At 39.2% G+C, this 23,647-nt stretch overlaps 1 protein-coding gene and 1 long non-coding RNA gene across 3 annotated transcripts in view; one reads left to right on the plus strand and one right to left on the minus strand.

The window, feature by feature from the left end:
* On the plus strand, positions 1-22,923 carry TMX4 (thioredoxin related transmembrane protein 4). Its single transcript, XM_040551673.1, has 8 exons — positions 1-384; positions 7,422-7,537; positions 11,876-11,921; positions 13,029-13,157; positions 14,112-14,157; positions 16,349-16,450; positions 18,041-18,104; positions 19,748-22,923. The coding sequence occupies exons 1-8, from the start codon at positions 164-166 to the stop codon at positions 20,032-20,034; spliced, it is 1,011 nt and encodes a 336-aa protein (XP_040407607.1). The 5' UTR covers positions 1-163; the 3' UTR covers positions 20,035-22,923.
* LOC121067319 overlaps positions 4,033-23,647 on the minus strand; it is a 66,038-nt gene continuing 46,423 nt past the window's right edge. For both annotated transcript variants that reach the window (XR_005818235.1, XR_005818234.1), the window contains 2 exons: positions 11,342-11,612; positions 4,033-6,431 (listed from right to left, as the gene is read on the minus strand). This is a non-coding gene — a long non-coding RNA (uncharacterized LOC121067319). The remainder of the gene's footprint in view (positions 6,432-11,341; positions 11,613-23,647) is intronic.

The following is a 23,647-nucleotide window of genomic DNA, read 5'->3' on the forward strand; positions in this document are numbered from 1 at the left end:
CCCCGAGGCTGCCATCCCGGGGGCGCTGCGGGAGCCGCTGCCGCCACCTCCCCTCAGGCGGCCGGTAACGGCCGGTAGCCGGGGGCCGCCCCTCGCCGCCCCGCCCCGCCCCGCCGCGGCCGTTGGCGCCCGCCCTCGCTTCCTGGGCCCGGGCGGGGGGAAAATGGCGGCGGGCGGCGGCGGCGGCGGGCCGTGGCTGTGCGTGGCGGCCGCCCTGCTGCAGGCGGCAGCGCTCAGCTCTGCCGCTGCCCTCTCCTCCTCTCCCTCCTCCTCCTCTTTCTCCTCGTCCTCGGCGGGCAGGCCCGGCGAGCCGCGGAGCCGCGTGCAGGTGCTGGGCGGCTCTAACTGGAGCCTGGTGTTGCAGGGCCAGTGGATGGTGGAGTTGTGAGTAACGGCCGGGGGCTGAGGGGCTCCCCCTGAGGGGCTGGGGTCGGGGATGGGGTTGGGGTTGGGGTCAGAGCCTCCTCACGGTGCACCCCCTGCCCCGGCCCGCTCTGCAGGAGGAGGGGGCTTCCTCCCGGTCACCTCTTGTGCAGGCTGGGAGAGTCCGAGGGGGATAAAGTGGCCAAAATTTGGTAACCTGGGACTGCAGTGGTTGCGCTTCAGAGGCCGTGGTCGAGAGAAACTTGCTGGGGAACGATGTTAGGCAACGCACCTTGCGCTGCTTATGTGTTTGGGACTTTTGTGGGGGCTTGTGCCAGCTGAATTTGGTAAGTAACGCTTAGCAGGAGTGGGAGGTGTTCCCTAAAATCCCAACACCACCCCCAGCAGCATTGCTGCAGGGTTCCTGCTGTCGGAGGGATGTGCATCAGGCTTCCTCGGGCTTCCTCAGCTCCTCAGTGCTGCTCCTGCTGTCTCCTCTTGACAGCTGGGCAGGTTTCCCCATTGTGCCCAAGGGCTTTCAGTGGTGCTAACAAACTTCTGTGGGGCCACAGCTTCGCCACTGGCACGGAGCTGTTGTTGAAATGCATGAGATGTCTTGTGCTTGGAGACAAGCTCACCTGGCTGTATGTAGACAGGAGAAAAGGAACTCGAAGTTTTCTAATATACCAGTTAAAAAGTAGTTTGGATACTCGCGTGGCACCTGTAAATGTGAAATAGGATTTTATTGAGGCATGTGTGCTGCTTCTCTGTGGATGTGCGTTAACAGTTTCAAACAGACTAAGTGGCCTCACGAAGGGGATGGCTTGTCAACACCTGAACTCATGCTTCCTCATAAATATTTCCACGGCTGCTTTAAGTTTTGTTTTGCTTTAGTGTTGAATTTGAGTTAGTTTGAGTCATTTAGGGGAGGGATTACGACTTCCCCATGGGCTTTGGTGCTCTGGATCCTGATGGAGTGCCTTCAGGGTTAGGTGGAGGCAGTCCTGAAACACCTGACTGGAGGCCCAGGGATGCCCATTGCTGTGGCTAGGGACTTGGGTTTGGTTTTGAGCCTTTTTTTTCACCTCCATTTATCTTTTTCTAAAAGATGAGGGAAGAGATAATTTTGGAGTGAAAATAATTCTTTCTCAAATTTTCTACGTTGATTTTTTTCCCCACTTCTGACATCTGAGTCCTATATGGAAACATTTGTATTAAGTTACCTATTGACTTACAACCCAGTGAATACTGAGGAGGAAAGGGGTCACTTCAGGTGACCCAATGCTTTCTTTTATTTCTAAGAGAAAGTATGTAAGTAACTAATGGTGCATGACCCTGGGGAAGGAAGAAGAGAGGAACTGACTGAAATCAGAAGTTGTTGGGATAGTGAGCAGCCACATTGCTTTGTGTGTCTTTACTCTGCTTGAAACTCTGGAGTGACAGGTAGCTTGGAATGACAGGTAGCTGAGAATAGTAAGGGTGCAAAAGTTAGCTTTAGGGTAGCTGAATTTGGTACATCATGCTCTGTTGCCTAATTTTTTTTTTCTATTTTGTATACTGTGTTTCACGTGGCAAAGAAACTTGGCTCTCCATGCTGCGTTCTGTGGTGCACTTCTGATACATCCTACTTGTGAGAAGGAACCTTTTTCTCTCCTGAGGATGCTGCTGATTCTGAATTAAGTCTGAGATTCCCAGTTGTGTCTAAACACTAATTTAAAGTCCTGAATTAGTTTCTTGTGATTCTTACAGTTCTCATATTAACAGATTTTGGCTCCTACTGATTTTCATCTGGTTTAGAGCTGGTGGTGTGGACAGGAATCTGGCACTTGAGTTCAGAGGTTCCTCCCATGCTGCATGGTGGGTCTGTTGGCAAGGCAGCAGCATCGTTCATCAAAACTTCATTTGATCGGAGAATCTGCTGTTTATAAGACTTCTCTCTGAGCAGTATTTCTTTTTATTTTTTTACGCAAAATGCTGCAAAAGTTGTTGCAGCATCTCTTTGGGAAAAAAAAATGGTCTCTTGTTCTAAAATACTGTTTTGAAGCCTTCTGTCGTGGTGCAAGCAGGTACTACTCCTGCTTAACTTCATTTTTTTCGATTTGTGAAAATAGTGTAGGCCAATTACTGTATGCTGCCACTTTATTATTTGTTCTCGGGTGTGCAACTGGAGAGACTTAAGTCAGAAATAATTTGTGTGCAGGATTTGTAGGGGTGATAGGATTTTTCTTCCTTCGTCCCTCCTAGCTGAAGTGCGTGTACTTAGCTGACTTCTTGTAAATATTCAGGTATTCGTAGCTGGCAAAACTGCAGGCACTGGAAGCAATGCTGCATTTCATTGATAATGTTCTGGATAACTTTGTGTCTCAAAGACATTGCAATGCTTTTTGCTTACTGTTACTATCACAGCATGCAAATCCTTGCTGAAGTACTTAAAGTATGGTGATGGAGCAAACTGTTATAACAAGTTCCCTTGTTAAATTATTTCTGCTCTGTATCTACAAAGTAATGCTTTGTTAGCATGAATAGTTTTCTTCTGTATTTTTAATATTGTGTCAATTCGGAATATAGAAAACTAATTCCTGGTGTTTTTTGTTAAAAGCGCATTTTGCATTTTTAAACGTGGTTTGTTCCAAGCTTGATTGGTCTCTGTTTAACTTCCTCTTCTTCTTGAAGTAAATAAGTGTTTATAGTCTTCATGCCTCTGTTTACAGAGAGGGCAGAGAATACAGGGAAGGAGAGGAATCGAAGCTGTGAAGAAGGAGAAACTAGTCTGACTGAGTTGTGGTCCTGCAGTCATTAAACCTTTGGGAGGTTTCTGTGTGTAACTCAGAAGGGAAAAAATCTGGCTTCTGTTAGGCAAGTCTCTTACATTTACAAAACTTGTAGCAGTAAGACAAAACTTGATGGAATAAAAGAAATGTCCGTTTTACTCTGTTACTGCTATGACTGTTCTACTAGAAGCTGTCTCAAGAGCTGCACCTCTAATTTTAATAGTACTCCCAATCTGAAATTAAGCTAAGAGCTCGGTTTATTTTCAACAGTACTTTTCACGGAAGGAACAGATGAGATATGTGTCTTGAATGGAGAAAAAATAGACTAAGCAGGACATTTTTATCTTGGCTGTTTTGCTGTTTTCTCCTCAGTAAATCCTCTCGTGCCCGCTGCCATAAGCTGCTTGGCCTTTGTTCTTAGATTCTTGCAACTTCCTGAAGTTGCCATTGCAGCAAAATGCAGAACAGGATTCGGGGTTGCATCTGTTCAATACTGATAGCTGCTGATGATAGCACTGGAAGGGCAGATAAAGGAGTCAGTTACATTCATCCGAAAATGAGTGAATCTGTCAATTCCCTAGCCATCTGCTTGCAAGAGGAGAAACGATTAGCAGAGTGGCCTGCGAAGCTGTGGGTCAGTGCAGTAAGTGCAGTTGTTCCCTCTTTACCTGTTCCCTCCAGTGATAGCAGTGAATGGTGTTTGCTCGGACTGGTTTTACCCCAGCCATCTGTGCAGCTGCTGTGTTTGAAAGCCAAGGCTTGCTCTCTTGTGCCTGTCGCTTGTCTCTTGTGCAAATCGCTGCAAGCATGAACTGATCCAGCTTTACATCTGAGACAGATGCAGACTTGGCTTTTAATGACTTTGAAATCTTAAAACTTGGCTTCTGGGTTATCTTTCTTATGCCCTCTGAAAGAGCTTCAGGTCTTGTAATGGATTGGAGTGGGGAAGAGAAGACACCCAGCTTCTCTGAGACTGTGACTCTGAGACTGTAATCCACTTAAATCTGGTGTTCTTGCAGTGGACCTGACCAGCAAATAGATGTTTGCCTCAGTTACAGAGGGGATGCAGTGGATGAGGTTATTTCAACTGTGAAGCTTTGTGCTGTGTAAGAGGCCTGGTGGGGCCTTGGGTGAGGTGTATGTTGGCAGGTGTCTGATACATACTGCGGTGAGGAACTTGGCTATATGTAATTTACAGGTACGTGATGTTTTCAGTCAGGTTTTTGTAAATGGTGGAGATCAGTAAATTGCTGTTAAATATGTAACAGGCTACTGAAAACTTTTTCCTCAACCAAGTGTCCAGGTCTTGCTTTAAATTCCAGTAGGCCATGGTTTAACTTGGAAAGACCTGCATGCTGCTTTTTTGGAGCACCTGGAGGGCCACAGAGCACAGTGTGAGCAACACCTAAACAGGTAAACGCGTCCCCTTGTGCAAAGGGAGCTGGGGGAGCAACAGCCCTAAACCTGGTGCTGCTGCTGCAGTGCTTATCGCTTCCTGGCTGATTGATGGTGGAGTATAACCGAAGAGATTCGGTTGCATCTGCTTTTGTAAGTGACCTGATCTTGAGTCATAAAGCTTGATGGATAGTGACAGGGACTAGTGGATACATGCGTGGATCTGCTTACCTGCTCCTACAGACACTTTGTGGGTTTTTTTTGTTTGTTAGGGTTCTTGTTGGGAGGGAGGAGAAGAACAGTGGTTATACCATGACTTGTAGAAGTACTAAGCAGCCATGGACCTAAAGGATTCAATAGAAGCCTACATTCAAATCAAATAAAGTAATTGTCATCCTAAGCTTCAGTTCTTCAGGGTGCAAAGGGTTTTGAAACTTTAGATAAAGCTGACCTAAATGTGAAGCATTTTACTCCTCCCTATCTCACAAAGAGCATAAGGGGAGGTATTTTCAGATTGACAGACAGAGTAGAGCTTTGGCAGTAGAATGTTTTTGTTATTTCCAGAAGGCATTCCTCATAGCGCTTGAAGTGCTGAGTAACCGATGTGGATGTTAAAGCTTCAGAGAAGTGAGGATTTTTGAAGTAAGCAGCAGTAAGGACCCTGCAAAAATCTGATGTTCACTGCAGGTTGTGTAGGGGCAGGGTGTTTCCTGGCTAGCAGAAATTAAATTTGTAATTTCAGGAATGCAAAGCCAATATTTTCAGGCAGATGACGTGCCAGTGTTCAGCATGAGTGCCTGGATCTTGTAGCACTGTATAAGACTTAGTTCTATCCCATGTCTGGTACTGATACTCAAAGGAAGCCAAATAAGCAAGGCCTTTTGTGAAGTTCATTGTTCTCCCTACCAAACAGTGGTAAGGGTGGATTTTAGTGCTGCTTTGAGATAAAGAAAAGGTTTCTAATCATTTGAATATTATCTCAACTATGCACATTGAATATTCCACTTAATTTCAGATAGAAGAAACTCTCATGAATGTCAAATGTAAGCATGAATGTTAATATGGCCAAATTTCCATTTCAAGATCAGACAGTACCTGAAGCAGGCTAAAGGTTAAATTAATCTTGGAAGCCTTGTGGTATGAATTTGACACATCTAGAGAAGCTGGATTTAGAAAGCGTTCCAACTTCTGTCTTTAATTTTAGAGCAACATCAGTAGCGTTATCTGACATGTGGTTTCTTACTTATAAGTCAAGCTATTGTAATAAAATGTAGTCTGTTTTTGAAGCGCAGTATCTGTCAATCTGTTATTAAAAGCACTCTACAGGCCAGCAGCTCTGCATGTGAGATTTGTTTCCAGCACCTTTTTAAGCGATAGTGACAGGCTGTTTCTTGGCAAGATTAGATTTATGTACTTTTTTCAGGTGCTCTCATAACAAATGATGTTACTTCAAAATCCACAATACTAGCTTGAATACTTAAAATCACAAATTTCTATTACAGTAAAATACAATGCATATTTTTAACTTGTATCTTTTTAACATCCAAAGTGCAAGATTTCCTTTTTGAAATACTTAGTTTTCAAACCCCCTATAAAAAATTTACAAAGCACTCAGTAAACTCAATTCTACCTCTTCCATGAAAAGTTACTTCTTCAGGTTCAGCCTTATTGACCTGAAACATCAGTGGGTGGCTGGAGAGATCTGTCCCCAGGCCAGCGCCTGTGGAAGCAAGTGTTCCTGCTCAGAAGGCCACTGGGCAGGGAGAAGTGCCTCTAGGTCAGGTAGCAGCATCGGCAGGCAGACCCACAGCGTGAGGCAGCCCCTTGCAGAGCTTCTCAGTCACGGTGGGCACGTGGGCTGGGAAGGATTTGGGACTCTGCCCATGAGGAAATTTCTCCATTCTATAAGGAATGAAAGAGGAACACGGTAGCACGTTTTGAGTGCTGTGACAAGTAGGGTGACTCTAAACCCCCTACATTTGCTTCCTTGCCTTTTAAAATATCAGAAGCCTGCTTATACATTTCAAACCCCAATAAATTAGGGGACATCTCCTAAAGGTCTCTTAACCTTCATCTGTAAAAGGTATGGCTGGGGGGGGAGTCATTGCCATGGCTCACTCACGTGCTATGCCTCACTACTTGTGTTATCTTAATTGCGTGTATGAGCAACCGCTGCAAGCTGCAGAAGTCTGACGTGTTAGGGTAGAAATGGGGTCCTATCAGAGTTTAAACATTTTCTGATGTTACCCTTTCAAATTAGCTGTTCTGTCTCCCCGTTGATATTATCAATAACAGTGGTAAACTGGGCTTGAATAATGCAGTTGGTATTGTAGAGAACTCAGCTTTTAAAACATGCTTTCTTATTTTGCTGAAATTAATCCTAAGATAAAGCAAAACTTGAGAAAGACAGTCAGTACAAGCAGTAGGAATTTAAGGTGTACTTTCTTCAGATCTCCAAAGAGCCGTATTGAAAAGGGCATGCTCTGATGTATTGAGTAGCGGGCTAAGGCCAATGTAATTTCCAGAAGTTCTGAGGTGTGGGAAATCAATACGAAATGTTATGTTGAACTAGTACAGCCTGGCTTCAATAATTCAGATAGCTGCCATGAAAATGGATCTATTTTATATGTAAATAGAATAAATCATGAGTGGTGAGGGTTTTGATATGAATTTCTCAAGGCTGTGGAGATTTGCTTTTGTTTTAATAACATGAGGAGGAACACAGGGATCGATGCGAAAGCTACTTGATTGTCTTATTCAGTAGACTTGATTAAGAAAAACTGTATTTTTTTCTGTAATTGATCTGTTTGTATTTTCCTCTATATGTTAGATCAATTTGAATGTGTACACATATAAGAAAACTAAAATATTTAACCTGTTTTCCCCCTCTAGCTATGCTCCTTGGTGTCCAGCTTGCCAACAGATTGAATTGATATGGGAGAGTTTTGCAAAAGAAAGTGAACATCTAGATATCACTGTGGGAAAGGTGGATGTCACTCAAGAACCAGGTATAGTACATAGACAGTGTTTTTAATAAATGAGTCAATGTAAGTGCAACTGAATATCTGGGAGTGTGCTTTATTTTACTGGAGTACATGGAATGCCAGCCAAGTCAGACATTTCTATACCAAAACAGTGCTTTCCACATTTTGCTTTTCTACATAGCTCACATCTGTGTGCATAAGAGTTTGTAAGGTTAACTTGAAGAAATTGTGGGGGAATGATCTGGCCTTACACTGTATTAAAAGGGGTTTACTCTCTGTTTTAATCTACTTCACTGGAAGCTGTTGCCCACCTTACTTCTGTCCCCTCCGAACTGTCTGCAGAAGCATACAGTTCTGTAGCCTCCAGTTTCTGAGAATTTCAGGGTGCGGTAGCATTACCACAGTGTGAGCCTCCTTTAATAAGTTTTAAACTATTTTGCATTACAGTGCTGTTTTACTGTCATGTTAAGTTGTAGTAGTGCTTTTAAAGTACAACCTTCATTGTTTTTTTCTCATTTGATGCATCTACGCAAATACACTTACAAACTGGGTATCCTATCTATCCACAGAAGCATAAATACAACATTATTTGTTCCTGCTCTAGTGACTCCTTTCAAAGTTTTGAATGTGTGTTTCTGTAAACAGTACCAACGTTTACTTTTTTTTCCAAATCTCTACCATCTCTGAAGAACACTGCATGCTTGTTTTGGCTTTGAGGGGATAAAAGATTTTGTCAGCAATATCAGAAGATTGACAGCAATAGGTGTTACTAGACCAAAAAGATTCCTAGAGCTTTAGGATTTTTTTTTGTCTTAAAGTATGTGAGAATGTGTTCTGTTTATTTGAGAACATGCCAAACAAGTTAATTTTACGAAGTTAACACTAGGTGGATGAGTTAAAGTGCTTAAAACCAGAGATCTAAGTTCACAAGAAAATGCCAGCTGTTCTAGCCATCATGTTGGTTAATGTTTTGTTTAAAGACTTACAGATATACAAAAACTCTGATGTCAAAAAGCTGTTGGTGTGGGGCTCTCCTCTACTGCAGATACTCATCAATAACAGGTTAAGAAATTATGAGTTTGAACATTAACATTTCTACATAGGTGAAACTTAAAGCCAACCTCTGCTTCTTCACCTTAACAAAGCAGGACTTACTGTGGAGTTAAGGCTGCAATTGGGGATCCATTATAATCCCATCTTGTTATTTTCTCCCAGTTAGATAGGGATTCTTTGCTTAGGTGGTGTTCAAATAAGAGGATTTCAGTCTTGATTATGGCGTTAGGATGTGAGTAAGTTAAAAATGCACTTTCAAAAGTGAGGCTGTAAAAATAAAATATTTGGGATCCTGAATGGAATTAGTCTACCTGGTAAAGAATTTGAATGGGTGTGTTGGGACCTGAAGGGATCAGGTACTTGAAATTTCTTTTGGTGAAAAAGAATGTGTGCAGAGCCACATAAAATGCCATTTCCAAACGCTGCAGGGGGAAGCAGCCATTCATGGTGCTTAATTATAACAGATGCCCAAAGAATGAATCCATCAGAGCCTTAGTGGATTTACAGCATGCTTCGGTTGCTTGATGTATTAGTCTGAAAGTGCTTGTTCTTTCCTTGTCTTTTCTATTGAAACATGCAGTATTTCAGGAGTAAGTAATGGAGGTGCTTCTGGCTCACAAAGTTCCCGGTATTTGCAGTGCCTTTTTAAGTTCCCAATCACAGCATTTACAGCTCTATTTAAAACACGATTTCTTGGGTCTTCCATAATCTTCTTTGAATATTTGCTTGTTGAAAGCAGCAGTATTTTTAGATGGCTTCTATATTCTCTGTATTTTGGGGTGGAAAGGCAAATACAAAACTTTTTTTCCCATGGTCTTGGTTGGCTGTTGACTACATGATGGGCATGTGCCAGGGTGTGATTTGCAAACACATGCTTAGCTGTGTTTCAAGTTAAACTGTTACCCAGTTAAGTTAGTATTAAGCATGCACCAAAACTTGCTGTATGTTCTTAGCTTTTTGAAGCTGACTCACATCTGATTTTGCTGACCTAAGAAGGTGTTTTAGATTAGCACAAAACCTCCATCTGAAGTTTTGGGATACTTCAGTGCACTTGGCAACAGATTTTGTTTTATGCCTTGCATTGTTCATGCTAAGACCATTGGTACTTGCTCTAGGATAGGTTATTGGTAAAAGGGATTTAAGCTGGCTATTTCATTTTGTTTGCCTGCTTAGTCCTTGATAGGATTTCAGAGTTTTTCGGTATTTCCATGACTCTGCTCTTTATAAGCTTATAATATTCTTTACAGCTCTCCACCTTGTTTTTCTTGTGCTGCTATTCTTTCTGCGTCATTAATTCTTCTGTTACACTTGTGTTTTTGTTTATTTAGTGTCTCCCTGTGCTGGTGTGGCTTTGAACTGTTTTATAAGATTTCCTGCCATCCTGTCCCCTATAGCAATAAAAACAGAAAGCTGAAAAATGAAGATGCCTTCTTTTTTTTGGGGACTTTTAAAGAAAGTTGTGTTTGATCTAAATATGTTCAAAAACGAAACAAACATGAATAACACCTGAAAGCGTTTTTTGCTAGTTCTGTAGGGGGTTTCACTCTAGAATAAGCATTAGTACTGAAACCTAAAAATACCTGGCTTAATTCAGTCTGTGTCCTCTTTGGCTCTGTGGGTAGAAATTCTCTTGCTGTAATACTTTTCCGTGACTAACTTCCTGGTGCAGAAAGCTGAATAAAGATTTAGTTTCCTGAAAAAATTTTCAGAGCCTTACAGAAGGAAAAGTTAACTGATTTGCCTTCCTTACATTGGCGCTGTCTACGAACAGCAATTGCCCTTAGTAGTGGAGTTAGACTACATACCTAGGGGTTGGTAAGCTCTGACACCAGTATTTCTTTTCCAGAATAGATGACATTACTAGCACATTTTTTGTTTCTGCAGTCTTTAAGCTGGATGAGTTGAATATTAAAATTACTAAGCACTAAGGCCAGTTATTCCTCTCACTTACAAGTTTTGCTAATTGTCAGGAGGTGGTAGTGTCAAGTAGCCCTGACATTTCTCAGTCTTGGGAGCAGGGATAGTGTGATACCTTCACCTGACAACTGTAGTTAGCTGAGTCTTACAGACACTCTGCTTATGAGGTATTTCAGAGCTTTCTGTTTCACAGATGGCTTTGCAATGAAGCCATACACCGGGAGATCTTCATCGGTGTAGCAAACACAGCAGTGATGCTCGAAGCACTTGTGCTTATTGCTCTATAGCAGTACTGAGTGGAAGGAAATCCAGAGAACTTCAAACACTTTCTCCCCCACAGCTGCTTTTTGATGATTTGGAGAATTTCTGTCCTGAAAGCTTCATTATGTTGTCACTGTCGAGCGTGGTACTTGTAAAACAATTGTGTTTGCCAGTTAGTGCAACACCTGCTTTCAGTTTGGGTGTCACTTCCAGTCAGTCTTGTGAAGCCCTGCTTCAGCCTTTCTGCCATCTCTCATGTCTGATGCTCAAAATGCTAACATGGCCCACCCTCCTGGGTGGCAGTAAAAAATTACTCTCATGGCTGAGATTTGCAGTATTTCATGGAACAGAATGTTGAGACATCCCAAGCTTTATTATCAATCTGTTAACATACCGCTTCTGCTTTTGTAGATAGGAATGCTTTTCGGGAAGGAAGGATAAGAACCTAGAAACAACCAAAACATTGTCTTGCTACAGTCGTGTATGAGAGAGATTGTATCATCGTACAGCATGTCAGAGCAGATTGGTTGTGCAGTGTACAAGGATTATTTGGAAGAAGCAAGCAAGCAAATAAGATTATTTAATTACTTTAAGTACCTGAAATCTTACATGCGCAGCTCTAAATCATTTAAAATCAACTAGAGGATGAAATAAAACCGGGGGCCAGAGTTTGAAAGCCTGCATTGCTATGTTGTTAGCAGTCCAACTTTCTAGATGGAGCAGTGGTGATCTGCATGAGGCTGCACACAGGCATAAGCATGCAGGATTCTGGAATAAGGGTGCATTTGCGTGGCTCATCTTCCTCTTGGAGGGGAGCACTCCCAGTCTCATCAGCATCTTCAGCTATGTGCAAATAGGAGTGAATTCCCTGTAGAAAAATCATCCTGTAGTAAGCCTTTTACAAGGTAAACATTTTACATAATTTGGCAACAGTATTTAACAGCTGTTAGTTTATGGCATGTCTGATGACAAACTGTAAACTTGTATTTACAAAATGGTGGTAAAAGCTATGCAGTCTGATTTCTAGTATACAGATAAAGATCTGTAGGTGTTTATAGGTAAGTCAAAATGCTGGGGAATTTCTGTTTTACGTAACAGTTTGATGTTTTTTTTTCCTTCCTTTCTTTCTAGGCTTGAGTGGTCGATTCTTTGTAACAACACTTCCTACAATTTACCAGTAAGTGTGTAATACTAAAAACAATTGTCTATTTCTGTACATTTTCTTTTCTCCATGTCCTGTTTGTACAGTGACATGGAAGACACGATGTACAACTGGCTTATCTCACTTTGTCAATTTTTAAAACGTTCTTTAGGAGCTCAGTGTGTTTATTGGATATCATGTATTTTTAACTTATGGGGGAAGGTTTTCCTACAAACAGTTTTGTACCTAGGTAAGTGATGCTTTTCCAGTCTGCAAACAACATTTGATAATATGTAAGAACTGATGCAAGTCTGCAGTATTGGCTTCTAGAAACCTGACTATATGTGAGCAGAAACACTTGACCTTGTAGAAGTGTCAGTTCAATTTCTCATTTTAATAACAGACCACACAAATCCTGTGTAAAACACTACAGAAACCTCTCACTAAGTATGTAGCACTGCTTCTGTGACTGTAAATTCTTAATCTGTTGACTTTATATTGGTATGTAGCTGTTGAGTCCTGCTTCTTGCTTGTTTTACACCATAACTGAAATATAGATGGCGATGAAGGAATATTGACTTTCAGTTTCAGTTCAGGGTATTGCTAATGGCTTTGGTTATGTTAACACAGTCCTCATCTCAAGACTTTCCTTAGATTAAGTTGATTTACTAAATTCTCTTGTTACCAATACTGTTTATAAACAAATCACACAGGATATTTGCTGTGTCACCTTCAATAAAGGATGAAATCCTTTAAATGGAGAACTCTTTATTAAATCGTGGTATTGAGTTGTACGTGTATATATATGTATGCATACTTTTAATTCTGAGATTTGCCTAAAAATTAATGTAATTAGTATCCTGTGCTTCATATTCACTACAGAATGAATTTTTATTTAAGAATAATAGCAATTTTAATAAACAGCAAAATCTCATTTTGTTGAAAATCTGAGACCATCCGTCAGATGCTAGTTTCAAAACATTGAGAATCCTTGGGTATTCAGCTTCCTGAGCAAGTTGAATCTGTGTACATAGTATGCTTTGTTTTTTTATTTTGGGGGGGAGGGGAGGAACGGCAGAGCAGAGGGTTGCATTTTTGCTGTACGGTTTAACCATTAAGTTAATGTGTATTTATGCTTTTTAGTGCAAACAATGGAGTATTTCGCAGATACAGAGGCTCACGCACGTTGGAAGACCTTCAGGGTTATGTTTTAGAGAAAAAATGGAAAGCTGTGGAGCCGGTAGCAGGATGGAAGTCCCCATCTTCTATAATGTAATACTTTGTTTTTATTAACAACAAGCATGTTTTATAGCTCATCATTCATTAAGGGTGCTTTGCTGACAGCTTAAAGACAAAAAGCCGTTGTTCCCTAGACAAGTAGGCTTTGCAGAAGCAATCCTTATTGACAGCCTGCTATGCAGTTTCTCACCTTTAAAAGCAGTTTATCTTCTGCACTTGATTTTGTCCATGCCTGCTGAGGTTTGTTGATATTATCTCTGAAAATATATAAGGGGGGGGAGGTACAGCCACATGACATTATACAAGTGTCAGTTCCACTGCTTGCTAAATATTTTCAAATGTATGTTTATGTAGATTATTACTTGTTGATTTCTGGTCACTTGCAGCAGCAGCCTTTAGCTTTAAGGTTTTTATTTGTTTAAAAGGAAGTCTTCTGTCTTCCTTTGGAATAGGAGACTGGTAATGCTTTCACAGTATGCTTGTCTCCAGAATGTTGAGATTGCTTCACCTTTTACAGCACACAAGCGTTCTATGCTATTTCAAAGCAAAGATATGAATGCCCTGTTGCATTTCATTTTGACTAAAGCTGTTGTGTATAAATTTATATGAAAGATCCGGTGTCTGTTCTTATTTCTCATCTGAGAATGAGGAAGTATAGAGTATTTAGTAACAGGGAGAGGAGCTGTGGGGCTGTATGCTGCTGTGAGCTGGGGATAAGGTGCACAGACTGTGGAACTGATATTTTGTAATTATGCTCAAATGCTATCTCAAGCTACCGTTTCAATGCTTTGCATTGAGCCAGCTTAAATGAACGTAATATAGAGAAAAATATATTTGTTTGCATTAGTTTCCTTCTATCGATTACTAGGGGCTGAAATGGTATCAAAAATCCATAAGCAGAATCTTTCTCTGGTTTTTGGATAGTTTACTTTATATCTTAACTCTTACTTGTCGTAGAACATGTTCTTCCCTTTGCGTTTTTTTTAGGATGCATGGTATGGCAGGGCTATTTCACCTCTCTGGGTGGATCAGGGTAAGTAACTATGTGGTAGCATATTCCATGCCCCTCTTTCTTCATGCTTAGAATAATATTCTGTTTAAGAAGTCAACATCTAGTTGAATGTTTTCATTATTATTTTATGAAATTTCGATTTTTCGATATGTTTACTGTACATTGGATGTGTAGTATCTTTGCACTAGAAATTTTGCAGTGCTGATAGACAATAGCCTCCATGCCAAAAAATGTAATTTGATTGTGAAGATTATCATAAATACTGAAAATACTTACTTGTGTTACTATCTTGGTATAGTTACTATTCTGTCAAAGTGTGTCAATACCAAACTGATAAAGTAGTTTTTTGACAGCTGCTGAATATGTGGCTGTGTGCCTCAGGAATACGTTTAGTATCTACCAGAGTCTCTCACTTAATCCTATTCATAAAGATTATATCCAGATTCCTTTTAGAAGTTGTAAATCATGCTCTTCTGCTTTTTGTCTACATCTAATCTATTGTGCAGATGAACAGAGTAATGGCCTTATTCTTTAATAAGAATTCTTGCATCTGGATTTCAAACTATCATTAAGATTGACATAAAAACAAATTTGGACGGTACAATAATTACCAGAAGTAATGGAGAAATGCTTAGTGTACAATGAAGTGTGCTTTGAACTTACAAAACATTTCAAGACACTTTTGTTTGGGAGATATCAGAGTTTTTCCTGTAGTACGCAAATGATGAGAATTTTCAGACACTTTTGCAATTTTGGTTGGGAAACACTTTCTTAAGATTATCAGGTGTAGCCAAGATCAAAAGACTATCTGTAGCAAAACAAGTCTGAATATTGTAATATCTACTTCAAAAGGTAGTAGGGAGTTTGAACAGAGTTTGTAGCACTTCCAGTAAGCATCTAACTATCTCGGAATCAAATAAAACTTTCCATTATTAGGTTTCCCGTGCAAGCCATCTTTGATTCTTTCTTTCATTGGATAGTATTAACTTTTTTACAGCCTTCTGGCTTTTCTCTTCCTTGGTTGCTGTGCAATGATGTTTTTCTTGTCTAGTTTCCTTCCTGAAAGATTAGAGAGTTTTTTCTCAGAGCATTTAATTTGCTATCCACCCTAATACATATTTCAACTCTACATTTCCTCACTCTTCTTCCTGTACTATCCTTGCATATAGTTTAATAAATGTTGGATGCTGTTCAGATGTTAAGGGGCTGGGGGAGGGCGGACATAGACCCTAGAATTTTCAATATTAAAGCTTCTGTAAATGTTGATTGTGGTTTGTTTTCTAATGGAAATACTCTTTGAAGAGACTTGATGTTATAATTTACTTCCTACCGGACAATCTGACCTGATGTGATGCTTGGTGCAAGCCAATAAATCTGTAGATTTAAATAATGGAGTTCAGTTTCAAAGAAATTGTGATGTTGTGTTCCAGTTAGAAACCACTTATTTTGTATCTGTGTAGAATGTGTGGCTCTTTTTAAGAACTAAAGAGCTCGAGTAAAAAATAAATGGCTGCATTTTAGTTAATGAATGAATTCCCAAATTGAAGTATTTGTTTTTATCTTGTGCAAATTCAAGCACCTACCATTCTTCTTCCCAGATACAATTCTTATCCCAGGGATAAAGCCCTTTTGAGGATCTGTGTTTTCCTTGGTGGTGTGCTTGTAAAGTGGGTATAAAATGACACCTGCTTTGAATCTGATGTGATTGATTTTTTTTGGTTCTGCAATGTTTAAGTTCTAAACTACCATTGTAAAATTTGCTGTACTGGTGTTCTGTCATTCTCGGGTATGCTTACTATATGGTCTCCTCCCTGCAGCAGAGGCTGTAAAAATAGATGTACAGGTTCATGCCATAGATTCATCTAGCCCGTTAATCTGTTTTAAGCAGCTGTCACCTTCTTACAGAATATAAAAACCTAGAATGTTGTGATACATTCTTGTATGCTCTGAGCATTCCTCGTACATCTATCTGCAGTAAGATTACATGGGGTGCCTTTTAATGTGAAAACTCAGTAAAGCAAAACAAGATTTCATGCTATCAGAAGAATCCTAGTACGACATTTAAAGGATGTCTGGTGCTTGAGAGGGAAGACTTTAGTATAAATGCTGTTATGAAAGGTCTTAATTAGGTGTTGATTTATGTAATAGTGACAGCAGTATAAATGCTGTGTGGTGTTTGGCATGAAGTTGATAAATATCTTCTCATTTCCAGCAAATTCATAGCTACCTCACTGGCACTCTTGGAATTCACGTTTGGATGTCTTATGCAATCTTCATCTTGGCTACCTTGTTGATTGGCCTGTTCCTGGGTTTGGTAAGAGAGCATATTCCTTTCTTAGTTATTTAGAACTTTTTGTTTGCATTAACTTCGGTGGAGGGGGGAACAAAAAACTTCACTGATACACTGCAGCACCTGATTCTAAATTGCTTATTAATTGCTCGTTATTATACTTAAGGATTGCATGTGTGTGATCAGAATGGTGTCTAAAGGCTCCAGCTTTCTAAAAACAGGCTTTGTGGAGTGACTTTTTTATTAGCTGAAATGGGGCTGTATTTGTGGGAGTTAGCAATGCAGGTTTGCTGTTGCACTGTTACTTAAGATGAAAGGATGAACATCTTTTCTGAAAAGCTTTGAAGCTTTGGCGCTTTTAACTGACATACTCTATTTCAAGCCATTAATGTTGTGGTAATGTATGCAGTATCAATACATGTGAACAAATGCTTTTTTATTGTACAATTAAAACAGCTGCATCTTTTGAGATGATAACTTTATTGTCAAATAAATGCAAATCAAGGTAACACAGCTAGAAGTAAATGATAATGCTGATTTAAATTTTAAAAAAAAATCTCCTTCCACTTAACAAAAAAGACCACCAAAACACCCCCAACAGCCCACCATAAAAAAAAAAACAAAACACCAAAACTGGAAAAAGTTGAGAAAATGTAAACTTAATCTTTCTGCCTTTACTAAAAAGCTTTTCTGTGATTGAAATGTAGTTTTTATCATTGTATCCTTTATCTCTTTTCTTTCCTTTGCACTATTCTTAACATGTAACAGTGAGATACTAAGACTTTTCGCTTGCATTTTGATTGTATGTGTTCCACTCTGAGGCTGCTTTAACAAACAGAAAACCAAAAGGTACAATAGAGCATAAAAGGTGGAAGTACAGATCGTGTATCAGGGAACTGGGGAGTCAGAATTGAATAGCATCCTAAAACGCAGAAAATCTTGACCAAGAAGCTTTCTAAAACTTTAAATAAAGATCCTCAGCTGTGTGCTGGGCATCTCTTCTGAAGATGCAAAGCATTTTCAATACTGAATAAATTTTAGGGAAATAGGAGGCAGAAGATGTGGAGTGGAAAGCAGAGAATGTTGGTTCATATACAGAGATAGCACTTTTTTTTTCCAGTATTATTAATTTAGCTCCTTCAGGCAGCTCTTTCCTATGAGCCAGATAATGCAATTTTCTAAATTTTTATTGTATGTTTAAAAAGGATGAGTAGGTCTTTGCACATACTGTATATTAAATTATCAAAAAAACACACATTGCCTTTGTTCAAGTCTAAGTATCTAAAATTACTTGCCACTTAGTGAATACTTATGTATTCAAGTGATAGCATATTAATCTTTTTGTGAAGTTCTGCTTTTTAAGAGCTGCTGCTTGTGAGGATGCACTGAAGTGAAAGTATCTTGAAATTCTCTGAAGTAGAGAAAATAAATCCAGAATCAGTGCAGTACTGAAGTGATGAAGATGAATAATGAAGTATCCCAAATCTCAGTATTTCTTCTCATCATCAGCTTGCCAATTATATTTATACACAGGGTACAAATATAATAGTGCAGGGGCTGCTGAGTTGAAATGCATATTTGTTAACAAATGCTTTTTTCCCCCCCTATACCCAGATACTGGTCTTGATTTCAGACTGTCTTTGTCCATCAAAGTCGAAATACAGAACTGAAACATCTGGTAAGAACTCCTGAGCGAGTGTGATGCTGTAGTTTGAAATGTATGTTTGTGGGAAGGAGGGCAGTATGCTGTCAGGCACTTAAATCTGACCCAGTAAACCAGGTATACATTATGGTCACACTGTGACAAGGATTGTCACCCTGTGTCAGGCTCTATTTAATCAGTCAAAGCATCTGCCTGGTAGCAAGGCAGACAAAAATACTACTACTACAGCAACAAAAACCCTCAGTACTTTATTCATAGTTCCACAAATATGAAGAGGCCAAATGCATTCAAAAGGAGGAAGTCTTGAAGAAATATACTGCATTTTGTTTATTTTATGCAGCTGTATCTTCATTGGATTTGCTGCTTAAATATAAAAGGAATTTGCCTTGGCAGGACATTTCCACATCCTATTATGCACTCTGTATGTTGCCTTCGGAGACGCAAAATTCTGAACCTATACAATTCTCCATATAATTTGTGGAAAGAAGGGGAAAGGAGGTAGAGAGAATCAAATCTAGAGACTGCAGGGAATAATAAACTGTCATAATAAAAGCCAGAACTATAAAAATTCTGTATCTGACATCGCTGCCAGTTGAACAGACTTCGGCTGTATTTTATCACTAGTCACAGATCAGACCTGGTTGCAGTGTTGAGGCTTTGAGAGTCTCTATATGAGCTTCATGGGGAAAGATTAGAACAACGGTGTTTCTAGGTCCGTGTCCATTACACAAGGCTGTTTCTTATCACACGGGTTGGAGGGAACTATTTAGTCTCCTGTGTGATTAGAGGTTGCCTTTTTTTCCCACCCTGTAGCATGTAAAACCAGATTTCCCTCTGAAATTCTAAAGTTAGTCACTAAGCTTACAAGGAAGTAATATATGGTGTGTGGCATTGCATATCCTTTAAATAAAAAGAAAACATACATCTTCCTGATCCTCAGTGAGAGGGCTTCAGGCCAGTGTTCTGTACCCGAGGGAATGGGAGGCAAAAACTTGCGTGCAAAATGAAGTCTCCTGTAAACACCAGATGTGTGTTAAGTTCCAGAACACCTTGTGACATGATTGTTCTATCAAGTGGTGTCAAAACTGAACAGTAATTAAACGTTTCGTTTGTAACTGTGTATATTTGTGTGTGCTGGTTTGCAGTTCAGGATGAAGATACATCTGTGATACATACCAGGAAGACTGTAGCCAAATTTTGAATTTTTAAATATGCAAAATTACTATCTTTAAAATCACTATCAATAGAAAAAGCATATTGGTGCAGTATGCTGTCCAGTTAGCTGATTGACTCAACAGCAGCTGTTACCTGACAGCTTACCAGTATCTTTTTGCCTTCACACTGATTTCTTTGGTAATGATACCTCTTCAAGGAACCAAGCAACATTGATCTTGTAACTTTGTGGAACCAAATGAAAGCCTGATATGCAGGAAGAACAATTGATGATGAAAGAAAAATTCTACTGAAGAAATATTTGAAATAATAATAAAGGAAATATAATGTCTAACAAAAGTTTTCAATAGTGAAGTTCATTAATATTTTAGTATTGTAATATACTGTAATGTTCATGATGTATTTCACATAAACAGTGGTGTAACTTTTAAAGACATTGTTTAGAGAGTCAATCTAACATCAGTATTTGAAACTCTTTTGTTTAGAAGAAGCAATTACAAAGGAGAATGTGGAGAATGCAGCATTAGAAGAACCAGAGGAGGCTGCTGAGCTTTCTGCAGATGATGCAGAAGAGACTGCAGAGGCGAAAGACCTCTCAGATGAAGAAGATGCAGCAAATTCAAGTGCTGGTGACTCAGAAGAGGATTTGGAGCTTGGAAAAGAATCGGGTGAAGAAGAAACAGAAGATTTGAGTGAACAGCCTTTAGCTGATTCAGGGACTGAAAGCTCAGTAAGACAGCGTAAAAGTCAGGCGGCTGACAATGGACTATAGTTGTTCAGTGGTGTATTTTGTACACTTGGACCAAAGAAGTGTCAGACCCTGGGTCTGAAGCTGAAGCTTACACTTGATTTGTCACTTGTGTTTACGCAAAACCTCTGCTCTTTTAGCAGGCTTTTCTTTTTTAAGCTAGTAATTACTCATTGAGTTTGTTTTATAAGTATATATACTGTTTATTGTATAACTTTAGCCATGACAATCAAATTAAATGTATTGTGTGTGTAAAGGGGGGTGGAACCAAGTCTCAGTTCACCGGCTGTAAAGTGGTCATCTGTGCTTGTGCTCCTTCGTAAGTACTAACCAAGACAAGGACTCTTAACTCTCAAGTAGCTTGGCAGGGCTGTGACTCTTCTGAATGTTTATTTATTCCAAATGCCACAGAAGCACCAGATAAGTGATACGGCAGTGAAAGAAGGCACCTTATGAGTCTTCTGTTGAAAAATGTGGTGTAGGATGGGTTTATTTTTATCACTTCTAACTGAAGCACCTTTATATCTTTCTTAATGTTTGTTTTGAAAGTATATCATGTGGTGCGCCTTGTGCTCTGATTAGCATGGCCCCAAATTTTTCAGGCTTTGGTAATTCAGAGGCATGCTGCGTAGCTCAAGCTTGTCAGCTGAGATTATTTTTATTTTTTTTGACCCAAGGAGTTTTGAGTAATCAAAAGCTTCAGGCCCAGAAAGAGTGGCAGCTAGATGCTTAAAATGTGTAGTACTTAAAAAGGTTTAAAGGCAATTATTTCGGTCAGGGAAAACTGCCAAAGCATGACTCTTTTCTTTAAGAGATTGTAGCAAGAAATACTCATTTTGCAGCCAGTAAGTTGCATATTTCTTGCCAATACAAGCTTATGATGTGCAGTGCAGTTCTGCTGTTTCCAACCCAGAATAGCTTTGGCAGAACTCAAGCTGCTTTAGTAATATTAATTGAGGAGGCATTTAAGGCTTCACCTTTGTCACTTTTCTACTTTGTCACTAGAATCAGCACATTGGGGAAAGGGAGGAGCAGGAGCAAGCAGCAAGGAGAAGCTTTTGGTTTTTGCTAATTATATCAAGATAAATATGTATCTATGGAACTGTATAAAGTGAAAATGGCTTGGCAGGTAGACAGCTTTAGGTGTGATTAGAGGACTTAAGTCATTAAAGATACTGGTCTTTCCCTCCTTTGGTTGACTTGTTCAATACCGTTTTTTTTTTTTTAGGTAAGGAATATCTACAGTAAGACCTTGTATGTTATGTTTCTGATTGGATGTGTGATCATGTGCGTAAGATGTCTTAATCTTGACTTTTTTATATTGCATAAACCTTGCTAACGTGCATGAATTTCATCTTGTTCTTCTAGAATAATCAGATGAAATCATTTCTCTTACTAGAAGAGAAGTTGCAAGTGCAAAATGCTAGTTTCCTTTGAGACTGAGATTAATAGGGCCAATTTGTCTTGACTTTTTTTTTAATGCTCGTAAAGAGCATATTTACTAAGAAAGCTTAACTTTTGCTCTCTGCGTCCTGTTACATATTGTGTCTTGGAACCATATAGCAGAAGTTTGGATTTTCTTCTTTACACAAAATTACACTGCATGTATTGGATATGAATTTTCTTAAGGAGTGCTCTCAGTGCTGAGGTTGAATCTCATTCTACTGTAGTAGAGATGTATAAATATGCTTTCACATATGTGGAGACGTACAGATGTAAATATATGTACATTGCACTATAATGAGAACAGTTGGTTTGTCTTGTGTAATCTGTGCATTCTTCAATGTAACTAAGAAACTGTAGAAGCTTACAGACAGCAGAACTTGGTATCAGTTGAGGTACGTGGCTATTTTTTTTCCTCCAAACTAAGCATGTATTTGCAAAAATTAAGAAAACTTCTGTGGCTATCATAGCGTGGAGGGAAGAACTATGCACATAAAAGTTCAGAGTACAGTTTTGTTGTTTCCGGGACATATTTGCTTTTCTTCATTTATCTGTGCATCAGGAGCTCATAAAATTCTAAAAGGAAAACAAGACTTAGGTGTATTTCAGGAGACAAGTAGGAACCAGTGTTACGTGAATTTGTCAGATAAGAATTGATATATCCCTTCAGTCATGGATCCAAAGCTACCAGACTCTGAAAAATATGAGGGACCGTATCCGGTGTAGATTAAGGGTGTTGATGACTTTGCTTGGGTACCAAAGAGGATGTTTTAAACTGCACGTGGCCTTGTGATACAGTGTGTAGGAGGGAACATGTCAATATTCAATTTTGATTTCATTTCATTTTCATAATAGCATGGAGCCAGTCATCTAAATTTTTCTCTAGCTGTTTAAAGAGACTTGACTTTAAAAAATACACAACATCCATATACCTCACAGTTTGTCTTACGCTGCTGGGAATATGAAGTATTAAAAGTATTAAAAAGTCAAGTTACATGTTGTCAGTACTCAAGATGAGGTATTAAGGCTTCTTAAATGTTTAGACAAAAAACGTGTTCTCCCAGGAGTTGTATTTTGTTAAGGTGTCTTTGAATTTAAAAACACAAAACACAAATGAGACTGACCTAGCAGATACAGGGTTTCTGAGATACTGTGAGAGAAAGATCTGAAGTTGCTGCTGTGTCATGATTCTCTGGAGTCTCTGCTTACAGATCTTCTGTTCTTGCATGTCACTGTTAAGTTTGGATTACTTAACGTAAAGTTAGTATTTTCCATCATCACGGACCTAACAAGATCACTCTGTGCAGGGATTAAGTTGGCAGGCAGCAAGTGACAGTGATGCATCTCTTCATAGATCTCTTGTGAATCTGGAAATGAGCAATAGTGGGCTTCTAGGGCTTCTCAAACAACATAACATGTATGTTATTGCTCCTGTGTTTTTATGAATAAAATAGGAAATGTTAATGCTAACTTGGGTTTGACTGTATTTGACATGTATTGCAGAATCTTATTACAAAGTTCACTAATAATTTAGTGAAAATTAAAAAAAAAAAAAAACAGAAAAGCAACTGCTCTGCAACCATTTATATCCAATTTGGTTTAACATCTGCAGTAAAAAATACTGTAGCATGATATCAGAGATACTTTAATACTGTCTTGTATACAGTAAGTAATAAGTAGCAGATACTCCAAAGGCTACACTTGGGCTTAACAGAAAGACCACTAGTTCTGCAGTCAGAGTGTAATGGTAGCGTACCTTTCAGAATCAGTTGTTTTCCACTGGAATACATTTTAATTGAATCATACAGGTATAGTACTGATTAGATGATTACAATTGATTTTAAATATACTAAATTTAGTATGTTTCTTTTTAAAAAGTCAGTATCAACGTTTTGTGCAAGCTGAGCATTTTGTCATCTGTCCTCTGTTGTGATTAATTTTTTAAATGGAAGTTATTCTTGCAATCCCAGTATAGACAAAATGTCCTTGGAGAAGCTGCTGTGAACACTGTTAAAAATGTGTTGATTAAGGATAGAGCTGTTAAGTATAAAGCTGGTAAACCAGAGCTATATGTTAAAAATTACTTAAGATTTTTGAGAACCAATTTAAATTTCAAATGGGATATGTATTGCTTTGAAAAACAGTCCCTGATGGATCTGAATATGAATGCTTCAAGTCACTCAAAAAATCCTAT

The sequence above is a fragment of the Cygnus olor genome, chromosome 3, assembly GCF_009769625.2.
Source record: "Cygnus olor isolate bCygOlo1 chromosome 3, bCygOlo1.pri.v2, whole genome shotgun sequence".
Classification (NCBI taxonomy): domain Eukaryota; kingdom Metazoa; phylum Chordata; class Aves; order Anseriformes; family Anatidae; genus Cygnus; species Cygnus olor.

Excerpts from the sequence above, each read along its gene's own strand:
- TMX4 (XM_040551673.1), top strand. The coding sequence starts at position 164 with ATGGCGGCGGGCGGCGGCGGCGGCGGGCCGTGGCTGTGCGTGGCGGCC. Across the intron at positions 385-7,421 it reads GGCCAGTGGATGGTGGAGTT|CTATGCTCCTTGGTGTCCAG; the intron begins GTGAGTAACGGC and ends TTCCCCCTCTAG. Across the intron at positions 18,105-19,747 it reads ATACAGAACTGAAACATCTG|AAGAAGCAATTACAAAGGAG; the intron begins GTAAGAACTCCT and ends TCTTTTGTTTAG.